Consider the following 21,002-nt stretch of genomic DNA (forward strand, 5'->3'; position numbering starts at 1 on the left):
GAATAGGATTTGCAAATACAATGTGATGTCAAACAATTATGTTATATAGCAGAAGGGATTCTGTAGGTGTAGTTAAGGTCTCTAATCAGTTGACTTTGAGTTAATAAAAAGGGAGATTATCTTGTCTGGGTCCAACCTAATCAGATGAGGCATTAAAAGTGGAAGACATTTGAAGTGGCAGAGGGATTCTCCTGCTGGCCTTGAAGAGTACACAGTAAAAACAGTTACTACGATGGGCTACAGGGTAAAGACCTTAGAATGGTCTCTAGTTGCCAAAAGTAGTCTCCTGAGGGTTGTCTGTGCCAAGAAAGTGGGGACTTCAATCATAGGGCTGCAAGGAAATGAATTTCTTCAACACACCAAGGGAGCTTAGAAGTGGATCTTTTCTTAGTTGAGCTTCCAGAGAAAGATGCAGCTGTGATTTCAGCCTGTGAGACCCTGAGCCAAGAACCCAGGTCAGTTAATTCTGGACTTCTGATCCATGAACACTGTGAGATAAGAAACTTGTGTTGTTTTAGGCTGGTAGATTTGTGGTAATTTGTTATGCAGCCATAAAAAACAAATACAAAAGCTAACCCCAAACTCAGTCAGTCATGGAGGACGTTTGTCTAGAAAAATCTGTGAATAAAGTGTTTTCTTGTACTGGTGAAGTTTTCACAGCTTTTAAAACCATGAGAGACTCTTGAATGCTGACAAAAACTGAGGACTGATGGATGTGGGGGGGAGGGGGATGGGCATGGAGGAGGACACTTGTGGGGATGAGCACTGGGTGTTATGTGGAAACTAATTTGATACTAAACTATTTGTAAAAAATAAAAAAATAATAAAAACAAAAACCTTTGCTGACACAATCTGGTGAATGAAGGTGGGTGCACCACCAATTTGAAACTGCCCCAGATTGAGATTCCTCTCCAGAGAAAATGTTTTGTTTGCTTAATAGTTTCCTCCTCTTACCTTGATACCAAGTAGTGCTGGTAAGGACTTTTCCAAATGTCTTTGCAAAGTTTATGTCTTTAGGATTTTGATAAGGGTTGATGCAAGTTCATGAAAGAAAATTAAATCGGGGGAATGATTTGGATCTATTTCTCCAGTGTGTATTCGTTTCCACTGGACCCATATCTAATGTAATATTTCATCTGCTTCTTTTGCTGTTTGGTTTGGCTTTTTCTTAAAGGTGAACTGAATTTCCCAAGGGTCATAATGAGATACAGTTTTTAATAATTGAAACAGTAATGTTTTTACTAGAAGGAACTCTTGTCACCTGAAATCATGTTCTGGACTAGGTTGCTAAGAAACCAGTTTTTTACTCAAGGCCCAAGCCAATGCTTTGTCCCACCTTTAGTTCAGAAATTCCTGAGGAAAAAAGGTGGTTTCTTTTCTCTGCTATCTTGGAAAATGCCAACTAATTAAGGTTATTTATGCATTACTGTACTGGCAGCAGTGTTAAGAATGAAGCCTAAGGCCACCATTGCCTTCTCCGCATGCTTACTTGTCTGACCCTGTTGCCCAGCCCTGGCCAGGCAACGCTACGCTCAGACTCTTTCTAGACTAGTGGATGATTGATACACCTGGTTGCACACACAGTTCAGAGTTGTCACTCATCTGCAGCCATCTGATGCCTGGTTGTTATTGCATAAGTTATAGACATCCTAGCAAGCGAATGCTGGTGGGCATTGTGAGAAACTGTATCCAAATCTTGGAACTGTACAAAGTAGTTTCTCCAACAGCAATGTAATTTTGCTGGAGTTTCAGGGTAACATGTTGAGGGTGAATCCCATACTTGGTACCTGGCAATCCCTCATGACATCATAATATTGTTACCCCTGACCCAAAGCAAGTCTTCCCCAAAGAAGTGGTTAGACAGGATGCCACACTTACCACGGCCTCTGTGTTGATTAACATCAGGGGCCCCATTTCACGTTGTATTCTGTGCAAATGCTCCCTGGAGAGGTGCCTGGGTGGCTCAGTCGGTTAAGCATCCAACTCTTGATTCCAGCTCAGGTCACCATCTCACGGTTCATGGGTTTGAGCCCTATGTTGGGCATTGTCAGTGCATAGCCTGCTTGGGATTCTCTCCCTCTCTTTCCCTTTCCTGCTTGTTTTCTCTCTCTCAAAATAAATAAACTTTAAAAAATGCCCCCTGGAATTGTGTGTGTACCTCAGCCTGATGCTTCTGAACACCAACAATGAGATGTCTCCTGGTCTGTGTTGCTGAGAAGGTATCCTTTCAAAGGTAACTTCCACTAGCTTATGTCAGAATGCTCATTTCCACCAAGCTTCTCCTCCAGCCCTCTGTTGAGCTACTTCCCCATTCCAAATTTGCCAAAATGAAACAATTTTGTTATTGCCTTCCTGAGGCCAAGGGAGCATGAGAACAACCTCAAGGGAACAGATGTACCACATCTCGAGTCATGCCAGAAGTGGGGTCATGCTAGGGCAGGGTTTGAGCTGGGCTTTGATCCCAGGTAGAAGGGCTTGCCTCCTCACTCCAGGCCTATGAGGCTGTGGGCTCTAGACTCAGTGGCTTGGGGAGAGCTGGGGCAGGGCTGAGGTAGGGGGAATTGACCTACCATTTTGCTGGTGGTGACACTTGGGAAGTGGCCAGTTTCTGTAACAGCCAGCATCTGGGTTGGTGGCTGGGAGCCCTCCAGCTCAACAGAACACATTAAAGTGCTGACCTTCACAGCTGGAGGAGTCCCCAAGGTGAGTTGCACAGTGCTCCGACCTCTGGTGTTGTAGCGACTTTCACACAGCTTGCTGTAGCTCTTCTTCTGTCTAAAACCACCTATCATACTAGGTTTCAAACTGTTGAGAAGGTGCCCCTTAAAGAAGGTGGTGGCCGGGCCACTTGTTCCCCAACCCCCAGCTATGCAACTGCTGAGGGGGTGGGAGAATGGACATTTTGGGGAAGGAGGGTTTCACTGGCTAGGTCATAAGCAGAGTTGGTGAGAATCATTTCTCGGGCCCTAATGGAGAGGACCAGGGCTGTGGATTGCACAAAGGCTCAGCTTCCATAGGTGCCTTTGAGGCAGCTGCTTTCAGCCGCACTGTGCATATCACCCTCCGGAGATGCCTTAAAATGCAGATTCTGATCCAGCAGGTCTGGGGCGGCCCAAGTTCCTGTAGTCCTAGAGTGTTCCCAGGCAGTGCTGGTGCAAGGCAGCCGAGCCTCCACAGCTGTGCTAGGCAGTGTGCTCGCACCAGCAGCAACAGTGTCGCTGGAAACCTGGCAGAGGTGCAAGTTCTTGAGCCTGCCCCAAACTCCTAAATCAGACCCTCTGAGGATGGGGCCAGACAGCCTGTGGGTTAGCAGCAAGCCCTCTGGGTGATTTTGATACTAAAACTTGAAAAGCACTGGTTTAATGAGACTCTGGGTGTTTGCTAGCACGTGCTCAGTGATCTCCACATCCTCTCAGATGACTGCTTAGTGCATTCTTTGCTCATTTAACCATCTGGAGAATCTGTCATCTTATTTTTGTCTTTATGCCTGTTAGCAGCATCTTTGGCGGTTATACAAATGAACTGTTACGTGTAGTCCTGTAAATGCTTTAGTTGTGTGCAGAGTAGGCTGGACTGAGAGTTGTGGGGAGGTACAAAAGGATTAGAAGAGTCTCCCTCCATTAAAAAAAAAACACAACACCTCTGAAAGCAATAAGGGCTTGTTAAACCGCAGGCTGCTGGGCTACACCCCTGGACTTTCTGACTCTACAGGTCTCGGTGTGCCGTGAGAATTGGCATTTTTAGTGAATTTTTAGGTGCTGCTGCTGCTGCCGCTCCAGGGAACATTTTCCAGAATGCCTTCTTTGGATCATTCATTCCCAAAGGGTCATCTCCTTTCATGCTTTCTTGCTCTCTTGCAGGTTACTGTAGGGGATGCAAAGTGGGGAGGACCGGGAGGGGGGCGGTCACGCGTGTGTGCAGAAACAGAGCCACTCCACAGCCAGTCTGCAATCATCTTTATTTCATCAGGTGGCTCCAACAGGTAAGTGGTTCTATTAATATACATTGAAGGACCAGAGCCAGAGCCTGGGCTAAGACAGGCGTCCCACTCCTCCCTAGCACTCTCCCTCTTAAGAAAGGCACGACTTAGACTTCAGCCTTGATGTGCATTCAAAACGGCTGCAGTTTAAACATATCAAATTAGGATGTGTTCCTCCCCTGGAAGTAGATTCCTGACTCAGTTGCTGCACCAAGGGCCAGATGGGCATAGGATCTGTGGCACTGGTCCTCCACTCTGCTGTTCAAGCTTGAAAAAGAAAATGATGTCCACATCCCTCCCCAGGCTATGTCAGAATTTGGGTGAGAGAGTGTGGACCAGAACCGGCTGATTCTGATGTGCAGATGGGTAGAGAATCACCGTGCTACAGGCTGACTGCTATGCACAGAGCTGAGGATGGGGGTGGGGAGCTGAGGTCTCAGAGTTTCTCTAGGACCTGGCTTTCAGCGAGAACTTTCTTGTGTATAACAGAAACAGGATTCAGAGACAGAAGGAGCACCCCCAGCCCTTGCCCCTGCAATGATGGTGCAAGTGTTATCTGTTATCATTGTGAAAATGGTGATTCATTTGGCTTTTATGTGAAAGCAGAATAAAAGATCATATCAAAATAGAATCATATCTAAGGGCTCTTGAAGCCACTTTGGATTTTAAAAAGCAACTGTGGTGCCCCAGTGTCATGCACTGCTAAGTGCTATATGATAGGAGGTCATGAATGTCATATCTGTGTCATCTTATTAAAAATGGGGATTATTATTTGAGCTTTGGGATTACGATTAGAAACTAAATTCAGAGATTTGCCTTTGCAAAGTACAGTATAGCCCTGTTGTTTGTAATTACCATGATTAATATGGAATATATATGTATTTCATATATATATATTTGGAATGAATATAATATGGAAATAAGTGCCCCTATAATTGAATGAGGAGATTAAACAGTGCCTATAGAATTCTGATATTTTCTCTGTGCTTCACCAGGGTAAATAATACATAGATATTAAGGCTGAGTAAATGACTTTTCACTGATGTAAGTGACCTTAGTTACCACTAAGGGGTGATCCCCTTCAGGTAATAAACCCACTTAATGCCTGTTTCGCTGCCTTCACCGGGAGGACAGGACACAATCAGCTTGCTGGTGATGGGTGTTTTGCTGCCAGATGGATTTCCTTCAAAAGAGACTGTGATATTATTGATCTTCTTGGATCGTACAGAGTCTAAAGCGCGAACAGAGAAGGCTGGGTTCTCCACAATGACGGAGAAAGTGACCACATGATAGAAAATGTTCTTGAAAGGGATGACTATGTTGTACCCGGCCCGGATCAGGAAGGGACCCTGAGGCTTGGGGGGCAGAGCCACTCCAAAGAGAGGGATAATATACTCCCCGCCTGCAATCGACGACAGCATCAGGATGCCCTTGGTCTCACCCAGGTGGCTGGGCTCAAAATAGACTTCCACGCTGACTTCACTTCCTCCCTGAGCCCCTGGGGCAGCGCTAATGACCTTTTCCGTGTGGAAGTCCTGACAGTCAGTCTGAAAGAGGAACACATGCATTTAGTTCAGACGGGATCCCAAAGAGCACACCAGCAGCTTGGGCCCTTCTCTGGCCCCTCACTATCAGACATCAAGCAACCTACCTTTGTGTGAGGCCAGGCAGGTCATAAAATGTTGTGCCCTTAAAACTCCCTTGAAGAGTAGGTAATACTAATTATTATCCCTGTTTTATCACAAAGATATCAAGGCCAAGAGATGTTAAATAACTTGTCCAGAGACACAAAGCTGGATTACCCCTGTGTGGCATTCATTGAGGCTACTCCCCCATCTGGCTCTTCTTTTCTCTCACATCCATGAAAGACCAAACAGTCTGGCTCCTCATGGATGGGTGGGACTAGTTATGGACAATTAGTTGTGAGTAGAAGTGAAAGTGTTACTTGCACACTAGGGCATTCAATTGCCAGTGCAATTTCACCCCTCTGGCACTCTGACCGGAAATAGAGAGTTGGTGGTTGCTGTTTAGCCTGGATCCCCAAATGGCTGTGATGAACAGTTCCCTGCTGACCCTCACTGGATAGACAGCACAAGTGAGGGACACACCTTTGTTGTTGTTGTTGTTTATTTTTAATGGTTTTTATTTATTTCTGAGAGAGAGAGAGAGATAGCATGAGCAGGGGAGAGTCAGAGAGAGAGACACACACACAGAATCTGAAACAGGCTCCAGGCTCTGAGCTAGCTGTCAGCACAGAGCCTGACACGGGGCTCAAACCCACAAACTGTGAGATCATGACCTGAGTTGAAGTTGGACGCTTAACCGACTGAGCCACCCAGGCGCCCCACACCTTTGTTGTTTTAAGCCACTAAGATGTTGGGGCTGTTTGTTACTGCAGTGTAACCTAGCTTCTCCTGACTGGTATGACTGATAAAGAGCCTTTGCCTCTTGACTATAGCCATGGACCCACTGATGCTAACTGGCACAGGGTCACCCAGTGCAAAGGCTACACTCTTAGATCCCCTTGTTGCTAGGTGTGGTCTTATGCAGTTTTGTTCAAGGGAATGTGAGTAGAAAGGATATCTACAGCTCCCACCATTCCCCTTTGTAGCTGGCTGGAACACAACGTCATGGGAAGCTTTCTTGACCCCTGTGGATCAAAGCAACTCTCTACAGAGGGAAGAGCATCAGGGCATAAGGAGTTTGGATGCCTGATGGCATGGAGCTATCATTCCAGCCCAAACTGCTTATGTTCACACTGTTATTTGAGAGAGGAATAGCTTTTAGTCTGTTGTTATTCTGGGCTTCTGTTTCAGTAGTTAAACCTGTATTGCAATTGATATAGTAAGTAATAGTAAATGCAGCATTTACTATGAGCCAGGCTCTATGAAAGCGGTTTTATATGCACCTTTTAAAAGTCTCAAAGCAATCCTCTGAGGCTGGGGTATTGTTACCATTTATAGAAAGGTTAGAGAGCTTTAAGTAAATTATTCATACAAAGAGTAAGTGGTGAAGTCAGGGTTCAAATCCAACTCTGTTGGATTTCACAGCCTCTGCTCATGATCACTGAGCTCTACTGTCTCCTTTAGTGACCACTGCACATGCTGTGGGAAGCCACTGCCACCCCTCATCCCCACCTTACCTTGTTAAGAACCCAGGTCTGATACTGTTTATTTCTACCTGGGAGTTTCCAGGCTAGATGAAGCACCTGACTCTCTCTGCATTTCACATTTCTGCACCCGGTGTGTTGTCCTCCTATTAGTTTTAAGCTTAGACTCCTGGCAAGGGAAGGGCCGAGTGTGGGGCAGTGGCTTCTCACCCTGCAGTAGTATTCTGTCTTCTGCCGGGTGTAATTGGTAAACTTGGCAAAGATGCTCTGACCGCTGCCAAGAACAGTCTGGAAGTGGATGGGCTTTTCAGGCAGTGCTGGCGTGGCCTTCAAATTGAGCTCATACAGGTAGTAACCCAAATCACCATTGTGCAGTGTTAGTCTCCCAAAGGTTTCTCCAGCTCTCAGGGGCTGGAATTCGAACGAGAATGTGCCCTGCAAGAGAAGACAGAGCCTCCTGTGACGCTGAGAGTCTGACCCATCCCTTGCTACCCAGTGACCTCAGAGCAGGTTGGTGGCAGAAATGGTGATTCACAAGAAAATGCTCACACTACTTCTGAGCCCGGGAATCTTTGTCCAAACCACCCTTCTTTCTCCCCTGTACCCCTTCTAGATTTCCCTAGAAACACCCCAGAGGTACTTATATATGTGGAATCTCCTTGAATCTAAGGGATACTGGTCCTCTTTTGAGAAGCGCACTTAGGGCAATGGGGGTGGTGTTGTCAGCAGGAGGGCTGAAGGTCAGCAGCTCCTTCTTTGCTTGCAGCCAAGCTCAGAATGGCTTCCTGGGTTCTACCTTCATTTGGGGAAGGTTTTCTCCTTCTTCTGTTTTCACCCATGACAAAACAAAACAAGAACCAAAGAGTATTGCTTATAGTAACAAAATAAGGGAAACAATTCAAATGAGTGAGCGGTAAGAAATTGCTAAATAAGTGATAGTTTATCCACATCAGTGGAATAGTAGGTAGCTGCTGAAAAGGAAGGGGCAGAGCTATAAGCACTAACATGAAAGGTGTTGATGGTATTGAAAGTAAAAGGTAGGAGATTCCATAAATTATGTAAAGCATAAGCTCATTTATGTGGAGAAGAATATATCTGTTCAGGTATAGAAAAGAGACAGCAAGGATATATATCCAATTGTTATCAGTAGTTATCTTAAGGTGAGGGAAATGGAATTGGGGGACTTTAATCTTCTGTTCCATATACTTTTGTATAGTTAAAATTTTGTTGTTATCATGAGTAGATATTGTTTCTTTTTAAAAAGAACTAGTTCTTCTCATTGAAAAACAGAATAAAAAGAGGATATCATTAAAATTGCTGTAGATATTTAACAGGAAAGGATATAATATAAATTTGTAGATGATTTTACCACAACTTAAAAGTTTAGATGAAAATGGACAAATGTATAGAAAATATAACTTATAAAAACAAACTCAAGTAGATAAAGAAAACCTATATAGTCCTATAGCCATTAAAGAAATTTAATCAATAGTAAAAAAGGTTTCCCTTAACAAAATTCCAGGATCATAAAGATTTACTTGTAAGTTCTATTAGACAATCTAGTACTTCACAAATTCTTCCAGAGAAGAGAAAAAGAGGGAACCTACTTCACCTCGCATGATTTTTATACCCAAATCTAACAAGGCTAATAGGAGAAAAGAAAATTGAATGCCAGTCTCTCCCCGAACATATATACAATGTGCCTCATAAAAATGTTATCCAACTGAATCCAGCAATATATAAAGAAGAAAATATTACATGACAAAATTGGGTTTCTTCCATGAATGAAAAGTTGGATTAACATTAAAAAAATCAATCAGTTGCCACATTGACACATTAAAAGGAGAACAATGATATGGACATCTTGATAGATGTAGTAAAACCATTTGATAAAATGCAACATCCATTCATAGTGTTAAAAAAAACTCATAGCAAACTAGGAATAGAAGGGGACATCCTTAATGTGATAAAGGGTATCTATAAGAAACCTAACACACATAATAAATGGTGAAACTTTGAACAAAATTGTAATTATTTACAGATGATATCATGGTACATGTAGAAAATTCAAGCATCTATAATTGAAGTTATCATTATTGATAAGTTAATTATATAAGATGGTTGGGTACAAAGTCAATATACAAAAAGTTAAAAATAGAACTACCCTATGATCTAGCAATCACATTACTGGGTATTTACCCAAAGAATAAAAAAATGCTAATTCAGAAGAATACATGCAACCCTGTTTATAGCAGCATGATATACAGAGTACATGATCTAGAGAGTACAACACTAAGCAAGATAAGTCAGTCAGAGAAAGACGAATACCATAGGATTTCACACATATGTGGAATTTAAGAAACAGAATAAACAAGCAAAGTAAAAGAAAGAGAGAGAGAGAGAGACAAATCAAGAAACAGACTCTTAGTTATAGAGAACAAAGTGATGGTTACTAGAGGGAGAGGCAGTGGGGCAATGGAGAAAACATGTGATGGGGATTAAGGAGTACACTTGTGATGAGCACTGGGTGATGTATGGAATCGCTGAATCACTGTACTGTACACCTGAAACGAATATAACACTGTACGTTAACTAACTGGAATTAAAATAAGAAACTTTAAAAGCAAAAAAAGGGGGCAAAGTCAATAGATAAAAATCAATTATGTTGTTATTTACTACAACAAATAGAAAACAAAATTTTAAATAATACCGTTTACAATAGTTTCAAAGTATGTAAAATTAGACGTAAATCTAACAAAAGATGAGTAAGTCTTCTAAAAGAAAACTGAAAAAAAATATTGTTGAGAGAAATTAAATAGGAAGACTTAAATAAATGGATAGTTAGTCAGAGAAAGACAAATATGTTTTGACTTCACTCATATGAGGACTTTAAGATACAAAACAAATGAACATAAGGGAAGGGAACCAAAAATAATATAAAAACAGGGAGGGGGACAAAAACATAAAACACTCTTAAATATGGAGAACAAACAGAGGGTTATGGAGGGGTTGTGGGAGGGGGGATGGGCTAAATGGGTAAGGGGCGTTAAGGAATCTACTCTTGAAATCATTGTTGCACTATATGCTAACTAACTTGGATGTGAATTTAAGAAATTAATAAAGTAAAAAAAAAGAAGACTTAAATAAATGGAGACCTGCTCATGGGTTGGAAATCTCAATAGCTTATGCTATTATTTACAGACTGGAATTCTATCTGTGACAGATGTACTCCAAGATGGCCCCTGGTAATCTCCACCTCCTGCTATTCATACTCTTGTGTCATCCTCTCCCATGTTGTACCAGGGCTGGTCTGTGTGACCCCTAGTATATGGCAGACAGATGGCATATAGCTTCTGAGATGAAGTGGAAAAGACTGTGGTTTCTGTGTTGTGTGGGCTCTCTCTCCTTTGCTCTCTCAGCTTCCCTCAGATCACTCACTCTAGAGGAAGTGAGCTGTCATGTTGAAAGCACCCGGAGGGAGAGGTGTATGTGATGAGGAACTGAAGCCTCCAGCCAGTAGCCAGCAAGGAACTAAGGCCTTTCCAACAACCACATTAGTGAGTTTAGAGGCAGGTTATCCAACACCACTCAAGCCTAGAGATGACTGGAGTCCTGCTGACTACTGACTGCATCCTCATGAAAGACCTTGAGCCCAAACTACACAGCTAAGCGGCTGCTCGTGGATTCCTGATCCTCAGAAACTGTGTAGATAATAAAGGTTTGTGGTTTTAAGCTGCTGATTTTTAGGATAATTTGTTATGGATCAACAGGTAGGTAATATATTCTTAAAATATTCCAATCAAAATCCTAACAATTAATTTAATTAAAAAAATTTTTTTATAGTTTATTTTTGAGACAGAGAGACACAGAGCATGAGCAAGGGAGGGGCAGACAGAGAGGGAGACACAGAATCCGAAGCAGGTTCCAGGCTCTGAGCTGTCAGCACAGGGCCCGACGTGGGACCCGAACCCACAAACCGCGAGATCATGACCTGAGCTGAAGCCGGACGCTCAACCGACTGAGCCACCCAGGCACCCCGATAATTTAATTTTTTTGGAAGAACATGACAAGCTGACGTATATGGAACTGCAAAGGGCCAGAACAACCAAGATACTCTTGAAGAACAGGAATATAAGAGACTATCAAGTCTTAAAAGAATATCACCAGGAGGGTATTATGATTTTAATTTAACTAGTAATATAGCTTCAAAGTATATAAGGCAAAAACATGACAGAAGTACAAGGACAAACAGACAAATCCTCTGTCACAGCGGTGACTTTAATACATGCTCTTAAATCTGACCAAACAAGCAGACCAAAATATCAGCTAGGGTACAGAGAATTAACACCAAAATGGCAAACACATGCTTTTTAAAAGTAAATGGGGGCGCCTGGGTGGCTTAGTCGGTTAAGCGTCTGACTTTCGCTTAGGTCATGATCTCGCGGTCCGTGGGTTCGAGCCCCGCGTAGGGCTCTGTGCTGACTGCCAGCTCAGAGCCTGGAGCCTGTTTCGGAATCTGTATCTCCCTCTCTCTCTGACCCTCCCCTGCTCACACTGTCTCTCTCTCTCTCTCTCCCCTAGAAATAAATAAAAATTAAAAAAAAAAAGAAAAAAAAGTAAATGGAAGATTAAGGAAAAGATCACATAGTGGGCCATAGAGCAAGTTTAGACAAAATCTAGAGCACTGAAATAAAATGGAATATATTCCCTGACCACAACATAATTTTAAAATAGCATGTAGAGGGGCGCCTGGGTGGCTTAGTCGGTTGAGCATCCGACTTTCGCTTAGGTCATGATTTTGCGGTTCGTGGGCTCGAGCCCCACGTCAGGCTCTGTGCTGACTGCCAGCTCGGAGCCTGGAGCCTGTTTCAGTCTGTGACTCCCTCTCTCTCTGACCCTCCCCTGCTCACGCTGTCTCTCTCTCTCCTAGAAATAAATTTAAAAAAAAAATAAAATAAAATAGCATGTAGAAAAATCCACATGTTTGGAAATTAACAAAAAACACTTGTAATAACCCATGAGTCAAAAAAGAAGTATTGATAATAATCAAAGTTAGGACATTTTTGAACTTAATGATAAAAAGTACATGTAAAACTTTGTACGCTGCAGCTAAAGCAGCACTTAGAGGGGAACTTATAATCTTAAATGTGCATACTGGAAAATAAAGAAGACAAGAAGTTAATGCACTAAGCATCCATCTTAGAAATTAGATAAAGCACTAGTAACCCAAAGAAAGCAGAAAGGAGGAAACAATAAAAAGAGCAGAAATCAAGCAGCTAGAAAACAAACATATAATAGAGTACCAACAAAATCAAAAGATACCTTTTTGAATATAAGATATACTGAGAAAGCTCTAGAAAGACTGACAAATAGAGGGTACAACCAATATTAGAGATGAAAAAGGAACATCACATAAAAAAGGTAGTAAGAGGATATTAACAATGTTATGCCAATATTGTGAATACATGGATGAAACAGACGTGCTCTCATTACTGATTTAAGAAGAAACAGAAAATCTAAGTAGTTTAATAACTCATGAAAGGAATCAAATCAGTAGCAGACCATCTTCCCACAAAGAAAACACCAGGGCTCAGTGGTTTCATCTGTGGGTTCATGGAACACATAATTTAAATCTTTTACAGACCCTTTCACAGAAATGAGGAAGCAGGTAAATCCCCGGTTCTTTTTCTATCTCTGGCGGAATGGACACTCAAATTGGACAAAGAGTACCAGAAAGGAAAACTGGTCCATTTTCGCTCATGAGCACAGAGGCAAATCTACACAGACTATTACCCAACTAAAGCCAATCTGTTTGTAGAAAGGTAAATTAAGACCGCAAGGAGTCATTAGTTTATTGGATTGGTAAACCTTTAAAAGTCTGGCAATGCCAAAAGTTGGTGAGCTCTCATTGCTGAATGGAGATTATCTCCTGGCTGGCAGTGAAAGGCATGCATACACTGTGACTCAGTGATTCTACTCCTGGGTGTACACTGGGGAGAAACATGCCATGTCCATCAGGAAGGCACTTGTGCAGTAAGGTCCATGGCAGCATTTTTCATGATAGCCAAACACTGAAGCCAACACAGATGTCTGGCCACAATAGAATGGATATCTAAATTGTGGTATAGTCGTTTGATGGAATATTCTACATTGGTGAGGATGAATGAACCTCAGCTGCATGCATCAATGTGATGATTGTCAGAATACACAATACTGAGCAAGACATAAAACTCTGAACAATGCAATTAGTATGATTTCTTTTGTATAAAGTTTGAAAATAGGCAAACCTAAACCATATGGCTTAAAAGCAAGAAATTATTACTATAAAATAAGGATAGTAGGAACGTTTAGGAGCAAGGGATGGTACTGCGAGTGGGGACAGAGGTTTTTGGGGTAGTGGCAACTTTTTATTTCCTGGCCTGGGTACTGATTATACAGATATTTCTTTCATAGTTATTTAAGTGAATGTGTTTTAATACATTATATGTATATACATGTTTTACCTACTTTTTGGTGTAGATTTTATATTTCATGATGAAAAATATAAACATAAAATAAAGGGCATGGAGGGTCTCTGAAGAACAGAACAGGTTTGGGGTTTTGAAGGGTAAGGAAGAGCTAGGATAGGTGTAGAGAATAAGCAGGTGGGCTCAAGTTGGAGAAACAGAAGGGATTTTGATGGAATCTAGACAGTGAGAGTTTGGAACCATACATTGAACAGAGTCAGAAGAAAGTTCATCTCCCAATCAGCCCAGATTTCCAGGCCATGTCTTCCAGGTTGTGCGTTTCTCCTGAAGCGGTCTGTGCACAAGCAAGCATATATACGAGAGTGCCTGCTGTTCACTCAATACACTACTTTATCCCTTGCTTTCCTCTTCACCACATACACTCTACATTATCTTTACAATTACAAAACATTTTTTAATGTTTATTTTTGAAAGAGAGAAACACAGAGTGTGGGCAGGGGAGGGGCAGAGAGAGAGGGAGATACAGAATCTGAAGCAGGCTCCAGGCTCTGAGCTGTCAGCACAGAGCCCGATGTGGGGCTCGAACCCACGAACCATGAGATCATGACCTGAGCAGGAGTTGGGCACTTAACTGACTGAGCCACTGAGGTGCCCCTATGTTACCTTTTATAGTTAGCAAAAAACAAAAAAGCTTTCAGTTTGAACAAAGCAAACGAGCATCTAACAGGCAAGTGTTCATGATTAGTAAGTGCCTGTTACATGTCCGAACCAAAGGGCAGAAGGGGAGAGGACAGATCAGGAGTGTGGCTGATGTACCATCTCCTGCCTTCTCACTGCAGGGGCGGACCCAGCTTCAGGGAGGTAGGAGACCCTACAGGCAGACCCTACAGATATCAGGGGGGCCCTGGTAGCCAGGGTCATACCTCAGAGTTGGCAGGCACCACAAACTGGGTGGGCAGGCTGATGTCAGGGACCCTGCATTCCATGGAGAAGGTCACCGTATAGGGCAGGGGGTTCTCCACCTTGATGGAGGCTGATGTGCTCTGCCGGACGGGGCTCACCATCTCAATGGTTTTGATGACGCCGGAAGGGATGACCCTGAAACTCACCATGTAGTATAAAAACTCACTGGTCACCTCGTTTCGGAAGATCACCTGGGTTTGTAGGGAGAGGGGGAGGAAGGAAAGCAGAGGAGAGGTGTTAGCGGAGGGTCTTTGGCTGTCTCAAGGAGCTCCTCTGTCTGTTAGCAGCGCCTGGGTACATGCAGCACGGGTGCCAGGCTGACACTGGCACTCCCACCCTGTCTGAGTTCTACCAGTCAGCCTTTCTCCTTCCTTCCGTGTCCTGCTCTGGCTCAGAAGAGGCTGGAGGAGCACTGTCTAGTGCTGAAGGTAAAGGTGTCCCAGGGAAATAGCTAGCTGGCTCTGGAGAACAAGTAAGACCTGGAGAGGTTCATGCTGTCGTGGGCTTCACTCCTATGCCTGTTGCTGTTGGAATAGACAATACTACTTATAGTTATAATGGTGGCAGCTACCATTTAATGAATGATTACTGTGTGCCAGCCACTAGAAGTACTTAGTTAACTTACACAATTTGTAGGCAACATTATTATTCCCCTCACGGTTTGTTTTTGTGTTTTAAAAGCCAAGGAAATGGAAGTTTAGCAAAGTTATCTTGCCAAGGTCACATGTAGAGAGAAGTGTCAGAGCCAGGATTTGCACCAAGTTGAACTAACTCCAGAGCCCACCCTTGTGACTGCAGTACATTGTCCCCTCATCCCTGCAACTGACGTGGTAAGCTGCTCACCTTTTTCTGCTCTTTTCCCAGGTGACTGATGATGCTGGGCATCTCATATGCTTACTGATTATTCACACATTACTTCTGTGAAGTAGAGCCTATTCGAGTCTTTTGCCCTTTTTAATACTTTGAGTTGTTTATCTTATTATTATTATGCAGTAATAGTTCTTTACGGATCTTTTTATTTTCTTTCCTCTTTTTAAATGCTTTTTTTTTAATTTTTGAGAGAGAGAGAGAAAGAGAGAGACAGAGACAGAGACAGAGACAGAGAGAGACAGAGAGACAGAGCATGAGTGGGGAAGAGCAGAGAAAGAGGGAGACACAGAGTCTGAAGCAGGCTCCAGGCTCTGAGCTGTCAGCACAGAGCCAACGCAGGGCTCGAACTCACTGTGATGCAGGGGTTGATCATGACCTGAGCAGGAGTTGGGCACTTAACCGACTGAGCCACCCAGGTGTCCCTAATTTTTTACTTTTAACTTCTTCCTGTATTTAGCTTTAGAGGGTTTTTGTCACTGTGTCTTTTAATTGGAGTGTTTAGTCTTTTACATTTAAAATAATTCTTCTTTTTAAAAAAGTGTTTATTTATTTTTGAGATAGTGTGAGCAGGGGAGGGGCAGAGAGAGAAGAACAGAGGATCCCAAGCAGGCTCCGTGCTGACAGCAGCAAGCCCGATGCGGGGCTCAAACTCATAAACTGTGAGATCATGACCTGAGCTGAAGTCAGATGTTCAATTGACTGAGCCACCCAGGTGCCCTAAAATAATTATTTCTATGTTTGGGTTGAAGTCTGCCTTCTTGCTGGTTATTTTCCATTTTGTCTTATTTATTTACTGGTTTACTTAAATACTTATTTTGTTTCTCTGTTGCTCCTTTTCTGCCTCCTTTTGGCTCAACATACAGTCTTTTTTTAAATTTTTTATTAAAAAAATTTTTTTTAATGTTTTATTTATTTCTAGGAGAGAGAAAGACAGCGACACAGCGTGAGCAGGGGAGGGTCAGAGAGAGAGGGAGTCACAGACTGAAACAGGCTCCAGGCTCTGAGCTGGCAGTCAGCACAGAGCCCGACGCGGGGCTCGAACCCACGAACCGCGAGATCATGACCTAAGCGAAAGTCGGACGCTTAACTGACTAAGCCACCCAGGCGCCCCTCAACATACAGTCTTTTGGAACGTATTTTATTTCCTCTACTGGCTTCTTAGCTGTATTTTTTAATAATAGAGTTTTATTGGTTGCTCTGCATCTGACAGCATGAATTTTTAACTTGTCAAATTTATTGTGAGTCAGTATTTTATCACTTCCCACGTTATAACTGACCCTTCATGCTTCTTACTCACACTTCCAATTTGGCAAATGCGCCTACCTTACTAAAGTATAATTTTATTGACCTAACCACTCCATATTATGTGCCTTTGCTGTCATATCTTTTACTTCTACACACATAAGAACACCCACCTCACAGTGTTATTGTATTTGCTATAAATTGTCAGTTGTCATTTTTAGAAAGTTCTAAGAAGCAGCAGCATATGTGTATGCGTGTGTGTATATGCACTTATTTACCATTTTTTAACTTTTAGTGCTCTCTTTCCTTCCATTAGACCCAAATTTCTAGCTTGTAAAATTTCTAGCTGGTATTATTTCTCCTCAGACCAAAGAATACCTATTAGAGTGATGTTCTCTAAAGCAAGTCTGCTGGGAATGAATTCTCTCATGTTCTTTTCTCCAAAAATATCTCCATTTTAAAGGATGTTTTCAGTGAATAAAGAATTCTAGGTTGATAGAATTCAGCGTTTTAGAGATGGCTTCCATTATAACTAAAGAGAAGTCAGAGGTCATTTTTATTGTTGTTTCTTGTTAGATCTTTTGTATCTGGATGTTTTAAGCTTTTCTTTTCTTTTTGGTTTTCAGCAGTTTTACTCTGATGTACACAGACATGGTTGTCTTGTATACCATGGGTTTTTTTTTTTTTTTTTTTTTTTTTTTTTTTTTTTTTTTTTGTATTTCTGCTTGAGGTTTGCCAAGTTTCTTGGATCTGTAAATCCTTTTTGGTTTGTTTTTGTTTTTTTTAATCAAATTAGGGAAATTTCAGCAATTTCATTTAAATAGTTTTCTGCTCCATTCTCACTTTCTTCCCTTCTGGGACTCATATTACTCATGAATTAGAAAACTTTATATTTTATCATAGGTTCCTAAAGCTATTACTATTTTTATTCAATCTTTTTTCTCTTTTCTATTCAGATTAGAAACGTTCTATTGATTTGTTTCAAGTTAACCAAATCTTCACATCTCCAATCTGCTGTTAAGCACATCCAATTAAAATTTTATTTCAGTTTACTGTTGTTTTCTATTCTAGAATATCCATTTAGGTTTTTTTTTTTTAAAAAAAAACATAGTTTCCATTTCTCTGTTGAGATTTCTTATCTGTCTGTATTTGATTATTTGAAATATTTTCTTTTAGTTCTGAACATGTTTATAATAGCTGCTTTGAAGTCTTTGTCTGCTAAATCCAATATCTGGCCCATTTTGGAGTCCATTTTCATTGCCTGCATTTTTCTTGACTATAAGGTCACATTCCCCTGCTTCCTTATGAGTCTAGTAATTTTGTTTGTATACTGGACATTGTTGATGATCGTTGTAGAGAGTCTGAATTCTGTTATCTTCCATGTAAGAGTGTTGATTTTATTCTAGGGGGCAGTTCAATCATTGACTTATCACCTTAAGCTTGTGTAGGTTTGTCTTTGTTAGATCATATCTATAGAAAGCTCAAGGTGTTTTTCAAGACCTTCCAGCTTGGTGGGATTCAGTCTCCAAATTTTGTCCTTCCTATAGATCTTGCCAGTGCTTAGTTTTAGGCTCTTTAAAGGCTTATCCTAATGACATAGTCCTTTCTTTGGGCCTTACTGGTATTTCAATAGGGTTCCTAGGATGTTAATGAGATGTTAATTCGATCTCTCCACCCTGGCTAAGGCAAACCTCCAATGTTCCCCAGGACTGATCAATGTATCTTTGCTCCTTTATCAACCTCCTTTAGAAGTTGCTCTCTGATAAATCTCATGTAGTCTCATTTTGTGCATGTGCAGTACAGCTCTCAGCCAAAGACTATGAAGGGAACTCCCCACACAGAGTTTTGTCTCTCTTTCCCCTGACATCTTGCCACTCCATGCATTGTCCGTCTCCTACCCTATAGAAACCAGCTATTTCAACTGCACCAAATTCTAATTTCTGCATTGTCAGTTCACTGGGGCAGTTGTGCTTTGCTTAGTTTAGACTTTAGCTCACTGCACTAAAGTCAGGAAATTGTTCCTTGGCAGAGAGCCAGGACAATTATGGAGATTCATTTCATTAGGTTTTCTTCTCTTTGATAGATTGCAGTATTATGTTGCTGCTGTCCAATGCCTAAGAAGGGGTGTCTCAGATATTTTGTTCAGTTTTATGGTTGTTTATGGTGGGAATAGTTGTTATTTCATCATCATCAGAAGCAGAAGTGCTTTTGTATAGGAGGATTAGGAGGAACTTAACGGAGAACCATAGGGGAGAAGAAGAGGAAAAATAGTGGGGGAGAGGGAGGGAGGCAAACCATGAGAAACTCTTGAATGCTGAGAACAAACTGAGGGCTGATGGGGGTGGGGGAAAGGGGAAGGGGGGTGATGGGCATGGAGGAGGGCACTGGTGTTATATGGAAACCAACTTGACAATAAACTATTAAAAAAAAAGAAGAAGAAGTGCTTTTGTTTTTTTTAAAAAACTTTTGTGTTGTTAATTTTACTACTTATTATTGTAAAGAGATTCTGTGATCTGAGTTCCTTGTCATTTTTACTTAACACTTTAAAACATATATTTACTTATATTTTTCTGTTTACAGCTACAGTTTATGGCTATCTCTATTAGTTCCCTACCTTTCTTGATAAACAAATATCTTTCATTTCCCCATTTGCTTCCCACTAAATGAGAAAAAAAAAATTCTTTGCCTTATTTTATTCTTCCCCTTGCTATTACCTATATTGAGGTCATAGGAAATATTCGTTTCAGGTTGCCTTTCAAAAATTATTTGAAATTACCTATCAATTGAATTTTGATTCTTTGTTCATTGTATCCTTATGCTTTCTTCTTGAATTCATTTACTTATTTCAAAAATTTTGCTAATTAAAAAACTTTTTATTTTGTAGTGCTTCTTTCAAACAGAGATTATATATGGGTAGGTTATTTTGAGTCCTTGCATGTTTAAAAATGTCTTTATTTTGCCCTCATAATAGTTTTGTTTGGAAAAGGTTCTAGATTGAGAATACTCTATATCTATGAATAGCTTACTCCATTGCTTCTTGTATTCAGTATTGCCATGAGAATCCTGATGTGATTGTGATTATTTCCTTTTACTTTCTCTAGAATCATTTAGGAATTTCATTTTTATCCCAGTTTCCTACAGTTTTGTTCTCACATATTTAGACTGAGTCTTTTTTTCATTCACCATATTTGGTAAGTTGGTAGGTCCCTTCAATTAGAAAACTCAGTCTTACTTAAACAGCCCTGGAAGTTTTTCTTTATTTTGAAGAGTATTTTCTTCCTTCTATTATTTTGTTTTTCTATTTCAAGACCTCTTATTAGATGGATATTAGAACTTCTGGACTTATATTTTCTGTGTCATATTTCCTTTTTTTTTTGAAACAGCTTTATTGAGATGCAATTCCCATACCATATAATTCACCCAATTAATTTAGTGGTTTTAGTACATCCACAAAGTGGTGAAAGTATCACCACAATCAATTTTAGAACATTTTCATCACCCCAAAAAGAAACCCTGCGTCCATTACCAATCATTCCCCATTTCCTCCTAACCCATCTCTTCTAGCCCTAGGCACCACTAATTTACTTTCTCTTTCTACAGATCTGCCTATTCTGGACATTTCATATAAATGAAATCATACAATATATGGCCATTTGTGACTGGCTTTGTTCAGCTAGCATAATGCTTTCACGGTTCATTGATAAGTTGCATGTATTAGTACTTCATTTCCATTTCTTTTTATTGCCAAATAATATTCCATTATATTTATCCATTTGGGTTGATGGACATTTGGTTTGTTTCCGTTTTTTTTTGGTTCTTATGAATAATGCTGCTATGAACATTTATGTACAGGTTCTTGTGTAGACATATGTTTTCATTTCTCCTGGGTATATACCTAGGAGTCACATTGCTGAGTCACATGGTAACTCCATGTTTAATCATTTAAGGAATGGCAGACTGTTTTTCATAGCAGCTGCACCATTTACACTCCCACCAGCAATGTATGAGGGATCCAACTTCTCCACAACCTCTCCAGCACTATTATTTCCTTCCATTCTTGCCATTTCTTTGTGCTCGTGTGCTAAAGTCTGTGATTTTACCCAGCTCTTTTAACTTACTAGTGATCTTTTCCTGAGTTCATTGTACTAATCAGTCTTCCTCTCTGATTTCCTATTACAAATATTCGATTTTAAAAATTTTAGGGTCTCTGATTGTCTTCCACAATAGCCTTTTCTTATTTAATAGGTATGATTCTCTTCCTTCATTCCTTTCAGAATATAATATTCACTAAAAGTCCTCTGTTTGCGTTAATGGCTCTTTTATCTTAGGGGTTCCTCTTTGTTGAACTGGTGTTTCTATTTATGGTGGCTTT

The 21,002-nt window shown here is 41.0% G+C and overlaps 1 protein-coding gene across 1 annotated transcript in view; it reads right to left on the bottom strand.

Annotated features, from left to right (window-relative positions):
* Positions 1–3,941: 3,941 nt before the first annotated feature.
* Positions 3,942–21,002, bottom strand: part of HYDIN (HYDIN axonemal central pair apparatus protein) — a 334,542-nt gene continuing 317,481 nt past the window's right edge. Inside the window, exons 83-85 of the mRNA XM_077756337.1 lie at positions 14,479–14,709; positions 7,299–7,523; positions 3,942–5,526 (exon numbers count right to left, since the gene is read on the bottom strand). Of these exons, the coding sequence (XP_077612463.1) occupies positions 5,044–5,526; positions 7,299–7,523; positions 14,479–14,709 (939 nt within the window). The 3' untranslated portion in view covers positions 3,942–5,043. The remainder of the gene's footprint in view (positions 5,527–7,298; positions 7,524–14,478; positions 14,710–21,002) is intronic.

The sequence above is a fragment of the Crocuta crocuta genome, unplaced genomic scaffold (assembly GCF_008692635.1).
Source record: "Crocuta crocuta isolate KB4526 unplaced genomic scaffold, BGI_CrCroc_1.0 scaffold388, whole genome shotgun sequence".
NCBI lineage: Eukaryota > Metazoa > Chordata > Mammalia > Carnivora > Hyaenidae > Crocuta > Crocuta crocuta.